The sequence below is a fragment of the Palaemon carinicauda genome, chromosome 14, assembly GCF_036898095.1.
Source record: "Palaemon carinicauda isolate YSFRI2023 chromosome 14, ASM3689809v2, whole genome shotgun sequence".
Taxonomy (NCBI): Eukaryota; Metazoa; Arthropoda; class Malacostraca; order Decapoda; family Palaemonidae; genus Palaemon; species Palaemon carinicauda.
The window spans coordinates 7,701,089-7,708,588 of record NC_090738.1 but is presented as its reverse complement, the minus strand read 5'-3'; the positions used below and the strand labels follow the sequence as shown (position 1 = coordinate 7,708,588).

Below are 7,500 nucleotides of genomic sequence, written 5' to 3'. Positions count from 1 at the left end.
TAAAATCTATTCATTCAGTAACCTAATGTATCATGATTTTAAATCTGTAGAGGTATAAGTATGTTGAAAGGAAAACAAATAGAAAATATTTTAATTTTAGTGGTAAATGTTGAAAAAACCCGAGCCCCCTTCTCTCTACAATTACTTCCCCATAAAGTAACTTTTCATTCTAATTAAGTTCTGGTTCACCTTCTTCCTTAACCTTTTTATGATGTTCATTTTTTTCTTTATTACTTTATTCTTGATCATCTTATATATCCTCTTGTATGCCTATACTTGTACTTCTCTTCAATAGTCTCACCGCTTACTATTCTCATTCCATCTTCCCACAAACACTCCCCGCTGTTCCCTTCATCCCGTCATGAAAATTAAACAACTCCACATCCTTTAATTTCTCTATCGATTTAACCCTATCCGATTTTCTCAATATAATGTATGCTCTTTGCACTTCCTTCTTACTCAACTCTCGTGTCTTAGATAAGTACATTTTAAGCCACCCTTTTAGACTTTCCTCTACAACTCAAATCTATTTCAACTTTTGGTGGGCTTCAGAAAAGTTTATAAAGCTTGCCTATGGAAGGGTATTTTGCCATTAGTGCACCTCGACTTCCTATGGAAAAAGAAGCTCGAAGTGATATGGCCAAGGATTTTCAATAGATACAGGACGGTAAGAAATCTACCCACTCTTCTTTCCATCATTGTATTCATCAACTTGCTCTTTCATATACTATGCAGCAGCATAATTCACAAAATGATTTTTTCGTCTTTCTCTCTTTCCCAGTAAATAAATAAATAAATATATATATATATATATATATATATATATATATATATATATATATATATATATATATATGATTGGTGTAACTGGTAACTGAGAAAAGGGACAATTGTCAGCTTTCTGCCAGATTTTGAGTCTTGGGTTCCCTCCAGTGTTGATAATAATCCCACACCGAATTAAGATCTAGTTTGCTTCTTAGAAATAAATTTTGATACCCGTTTATCAGTTCCTTTATTTCACTTATCTGCGTGAATAATATCAATTAGAATAAAAATTAGATTTTTATTAATTTGCAGTTTCTAGTCACTTTTAATTTTCCATTCTTCGTCTCAAAAGGTATGACCACCAGCGTTGGATTTTCGAAGAAGTAGAATCATCATCGTACATCTACCAGGACATCAGAATCTATAATGGTGTCTTCAATTGGACAATGACTTACAGAAGAGATTCTGACATTGTATACACGTAAGTTAATAGACGTTAATATTTTGGAATTATCTGTCCCTTCAGCTAAGTTTAAATGGCCCTGCCCTTGCTTGTCGTATGATGTGACGAATATTGCAATTTCCTCTTCGTATTCAAACTGGCATAAGATAGTGCTTTATGAACAATAAATGTAAAAGCAGGAATTAATTCATTACTCGATGAAAGGAGTCTGTCTGATGACTAATCTATGTGAAATATTCTACTGCATGTACAAATTCCCTGAGCTAATTAGAACGACATTTTCTTTCCTACTGCGTATCTCATTCATATTTCTCATTCACTTTATTAAGGCCTCGGGCGGAGAACTTTGCTCTACCAACTCATTAAACAAAACAAACTTTCATAAGACAGGGCCATTAGCACAGAAACTACAAAAGTCAAAATTTTTTTTTGCTTTCACAGCTGCAGTTAATCATATTTTCTTTTCTTTCTTACAACAGGTATGGAAGAGTATATGCAGCTGAAATGCAAAATTTTACCTCCAGAAGAGAAAATTATGCAGCTGGGAAAACAAAAATGGCCGCTTGGTTTGTTTCGAACTGCCACGCTCACTCGAGAAGAGAGAAATTTGTAAAAGCTCTTCAAAAACACTTTCAAGTATGCTTGCATACACACGCACACACATACACACACACACACACACACACACACACACATATATATATATATATATATATATATATATATATATATATATATATATATACATATATATATATATATATATATATATATATATATGTATATATATATATATATATATATATATATATATATATATATATATATATATATATATTGACATAGGAAAAATCTATTTTTGAGTGAGACAGCCATGTCGTCCTGATGGAAGTTCCTCATTTCAGCGGTGATATACCAGAGAACTTTTACCTCAGAGGTATCAATGGAGTTCTAACCTCCGAAACGAATATCCTGTCGGAGCCCTTGGGCTTATAGCATCTTGCTTTTCCAACTAGGGCTGTAGCTTAGCTAGTAATAATATATATATATATATATATATATATATATATATATATATATATATATATATATATATATATGTGTGTGTGTGTGTGTGTGTGTGTGTACATGATTGTATACACTCATAAATTCTGCAACTAAGGGAGTACTTGTAACTTTGACAGCGGATCAGGAAGTTTATTTATATATATATATATATATATATATATATATATATATATATATATATATATATATATATATATATATATATATATATATATATACCAGCATGTATGTACAGGACATCATGTCTTATAGATATGTGGCCATGAATAATTCACAATTAAATACCAATGAAATATGTTGTTCCGTGCTTAACAATATCATACAGTACGATAAAATGTAAGATAAATGCCTATAATATTCCATTGTAAATATGACATATTGTATAGTCAAAATCTTTGCCTAAAACCTATCAATCCAAACAGATCGACATTTTCGGAAAATGTGGCCCAAAGAAATGTCCTCACTCTGACCGATGCTACAAACATCTCGAAAACAATTACAAGTTCTACCTCTCATTCGAGAACTCTGTTTGCAAGGATTACGTCACAGAGAAACTCTTCAACATTCTGAAGTAAGTTACGTCCTGATACTGGATAGTAGCCTAATAATAACATACTTGACAGGCATTCTGTTGATTGGGAATTCAAGCACGATGATGATTGATCACCGGTTAGCAGAGCTTGAGGTCTGAAAAATTGCGATGGTACAATTAACAAGAGATGGTCAGGATAGGGATGATATCAGAAATAGAGATGATTGTTGATATTATGAATTATGTTAGCCTATTAGAAACGTCCCAGTCTCTCAGTCTGTTGGAAGGAAGTTCGAGCCCTGCTCAAACCCAATGAACTTATTAGGGTTTGTGCGAGAATATAGCCCCGTCTGCTGTGTCATCGGTAGGCATTGCTTTGCTCTCCCTGGTCCTATTTTAGGTGAAGAGGAGTATGGATGCTGATTGTATGTATATATGGTCGGGCACTGTCCCATGTTTCTTCCACTCGTGAGCGACCTTTAAAGCTTTAAACTTTTGTTGGCCATTGATGCTTATTTAACAGACCACATTGAAGAAATATAAAGCATTCTTATTCCGGCTAGTTTAAGGCACTAATAAAGAAAGCGGGGTGTGGTGTAGATAGAAACATTTTAAGAGGATAATTGGGCTTGTCAAAGAAACAGAAATTCAGAATGCCCTTTCGTCCATGTATTTTTGTGTTAGAACATAATATTTGATAAAATGATTCTTTTAATTACATTTAACATTTCAATGTGATTCTTATCTGCCTTCTTTTCCACCGTTATCCCTACATTAAGAGGTCGGTTGTTTGATGCACTCTCTCCAATGCCTTCTACAAAGGGCATCCTTTTTCACTAAACCACTCTCTTCATATCATCCTTCACCTTATCTTGCCATCTCATTCTCTGCCTCCCTCTCGGTCATCTCCCCTTAACAGGTTCCTCCCAAGCCCTCCTGGCTCCTTCCCTCCCCACCATTCATCCTCAACACGTACCCACACCACTCAGTCGTGACACACCTATCACATCAGTAATCCTTACTATATACCTGACTTTCTTCTTATTTCATAATTTCCAAATCTTTCAAGCAGTGATATTCCCATTATCCACCTCAGCATTCTCATCTTTGTTCTCTCAAGCTTTAGTCTACTTCCTCAAATTACCTCACCAGACCTTTAGACTAGATTTTATAAATCTAATACTTCACAAAGATTTTTTTTCTTTACTTTGCGTCAGATACAACATCATCCCAGTTGTTTATGGCCTCGCCGATTACGATAAAATAGCTCCTCCTGGTTCGTTCATCAACGCACTAAAATTTCCAGACGTCGAATCGCTGGCGGAGTACCTGAAATACTTAGCCGGCAATAATACCGCCTACAACGATTATTTTCGGTAAGTCTGTCTGTTCTTTTGTCTTGTCCAAGCCTGTGTATGATAAAAACAAGAAAGAGAAAAGAAAAAATTAAGCGATAGCACTCGTCTCTTGGAAGATGTGAGAGTATAAAAAGCTTGGAAAAATATAGCCTACAAGAAGAATTTCAGTTTTTTTTCTTATTTTCAGTCTGTTATTTTTATACTTTCACATGATAAAAACTACTGCTCTCCCTGTAGATGAAGATGAACATTAATTTTTAATGCAGATACTTTTTCCCTTTCTTTACAGGAATATTTTAATGGGGTATTATTGTACTGGGTAAGAGACAAAATTATTGCCATGTAATTTTTCAAAATGACTTATTATCTTTCTTAAGAGATGAGCTACACACACACACACACACACACACACACATATATATATATATATATATATATATATATATATATATATATATATACATATATATATATATATATATATATATATATATATATATATATATCGATAGATAGATAGGTAAATACGGTGAAATAACTCAACTTTGAACACATAAACTAGGAAAAAAGGCCTGACATAAGAAAGTTATAAATGGTACCCTCCTCCCTTCGACCAATACGCCTACCTATCTTTGCTTTACCTAACTTTAAGGGACGCTTTTCTGGTCCTATTCAACAGGGTAACTATATTCTCTACAGGACCTTCACAGTCACTTGGTCATGTGGATTCCAAGGGTTTCGGCATTTCACTCCGCATATTGCTCGGCTATTGTCAAATCCACACTCTCGAAGTACGCAGAGAACAAGAAAGTCTTCAGCTCCCCCTTGAAAGCCATAATATCTTCAGTTTTTTGGATATCTAATTGAAGCGTATTGTATAGTTTCGGGGCTGCATATCTAAAGGCACTTAAGCCTACAGTTGACATACATCTAGGGTCCAATAATTTGAAACCATCTAAAACTATACTTGTGTCAACACGAGTTGTTAGCTGAAAAATATGTAGAAATTATCTAAGACATTTTGAACGCCCGGTTCTGATAACTTGAGGGGTTATTAGGCTACACATATTTTAAACTCAGTTCTTGCTTTGATAGGCAACCAGTGTAAATCAATTAGTGTAGGAATGATCCGTTATCAGTCTTGCTTCTCTGTTTATTATATTTTGTAATTTCCAAAATCGCACTTTTTGTAAATTATAGTAAATGAAGTTACAGTAGTCAATCCTGGTATTAACAGTTTATCACAAATTGCTTTACAGAATATTCATCCAGGTAACCTACTTCTTTATAAAACCAATTATTCTCAGATGGTAGCCAGCAGGTTTTACTACATTATTTATTTGGGCATTGAAAGACACGTTAAAGTCAAGAGATAGGGCCTACTACTAGATCGTGAACTTCACTAAATATCGGAGAAGAATTATTATTGATGTTTATTTGAATATCAAACAAGTTTCTTGGGCTGTTTTTCCCCTCAGTTTCATTTTCATTTAATTTTAGTTGTTTGATTGTCATCCATTCCATAACGCTGGCAAGAATTTGGCTTAGAGTTTCAGTAGTGTCGTCTATATCATTTATGGAAATGTAAAATTGTGTACCATCTGCAAATAGTTTAAACTTCACTCCATGCCCTTGTAGTATTTTTAACAGATCAATGGTATAGATACAGAATAAGAGTGTGTCCAGTACACTTCCCTGAGGTACTCCTTTGTTTAATGGCTCATATGATGAATTAGAGTTTCCAGTTTGCACAAAATAATTTCTGTCAACCAAGTAGTCTTTTAGGTATTCAAAATTTCGATCTTTCAGTACCGATGGACCGTAGATCATTTAATAGCATTTCATGCACAACTGTATCAAAAGCAGCACTAAGATTAAGCAATATTAGAATATCACATTTGTTTTCATCGATCATTTCCAGCATATTATTTACAACCGTAGAATATAATTTTCTGTAAGCTTCTATGTCTTCTAAGTGAATAATAAGTTGTTCAAGAATTACGTATTCTATCACTTTTGAAATTAATGATAGATTCGAAATACGTCTATATGAAGTTAATTCCTGAAAATCTACAGCACTTTTCAGAACCTGTGTGACTATAGGCATTTTATCAGATTTTGGAAACTTACACTCATATATGCTTGTATTTGGTATTCTCGTAACTATATCAGCTAGATCAGAAAAGTTTAGTTATTTTAGATGTTGACATTGGATCAATCGCAGTTTGTGAATCTCGTTAATTTTATTCTGTGTACAATAATCTGATGTTGAATATTTGTAAATGGGCTAGTTATATTTTCTATTTTGTTTTTGAAAAATACTACAAAATTAATATTATTATTATTATTATTATTATTATTATTATTATTATTATTATTATTATTATTATTATTATTATTATTATTATTATTATTACTTGCTAAGCTACAACCCTAGCTGGAAAAGCAGGATGCTTTAAGCTCAACGGCCTCAACAGGGAAAATAGCTAAGCGAGGAAGGAATAAAAAATATACAAGAGAAGTTTAAGAACAACAACATTAAAATAAATTTTTCACATATAAACAATAAAAACTTGAAAATAACAAGAGGAAGAGAAATGAGATAGAATAGCGTACCCGAGTGTACCCTTAAACAAGAGAACTCTTCCCCAACACAGTGGAAGACCATGGTACAGAAGCTATTTCACTACCCAAGACTAGATAATAATGGTTTGATTTTGGAGTGTTCCTCTCCTAGAAGAGCCGCTTGCCACAGCTAAAGAGTCTCTTTTACCCTTACCAAGAGGAAAGTAGCCACTAAACACCTACAGTGCAGTAGTTAACCCCTTGAACGAATAATTGTTTGATAATCTCAGTGCTGTTAGGTGTATGAAGACAAAGAAGAATGTGGATAGAATAGGCAGACTATTTAGTGTATGTGTAGACAAAGGAAAATGAGCCGTAACCAGAGAGAACGGTCAAATGTAATATTGTCTGTCCAGTTAAGGGACCCAATAACTCTCTTGCGGAAGTATCACAACGGGTGGTTGGTGGCTAAGCCAACCTACTATCTTTAGTAGGCCTTATTCATTTTTTCTTCTTAGTAGGTAATTATATTGGCACGTTGCAGTTTTGTATTCTACCTATGTACTTTCAGTTTCTAACCGACTGTACTCTTTTTCATTACGTCTTTTTTCCTCTTTTTCTCTAAAGTCCCCCCTCCCCCCATCAAACCAAGGAGATCGGTCTTTAACCATTATAGTCTTCTCCATCCTCCTACACATGGTGTCATATTCACTTTTTCCTTGCCCTGTTATATATGGTCATAACACAGT

General features: G+C 33.9%; 1 protein-coding gene across 1 annotated transcript in view; it reads left to right on the top strand.

The window, feature by feature from the left end:
• LOC137653091 (alpha-(1,3)-fucosyltransferase C-like) overlaps positions 1-7,500 on the top strand; it is a 16,309-nt gene that overhangs the window by 7,518 nt on the left and 1,291 nt on the right. The window contains exons 5-8 of the mRNA XM_068386482.1: positions 1,118-1,246; positions 1,708-1,864; positions 2,719-2,867; positions 4,046-4,204. Coding sequence (XP_068242583.1) covers positions 1,118-1,246; positions 1,708-1,864; positions 2,719-2,867; positions 4,046-4,204 — 594 coding nt within the window. The remainder of the gene's footprint in view (positions 1-1,117; positions 1,247-1,707; positions 1,865-2,718; positions 2,868-4,045; positions 4,205-7,500) is intronic.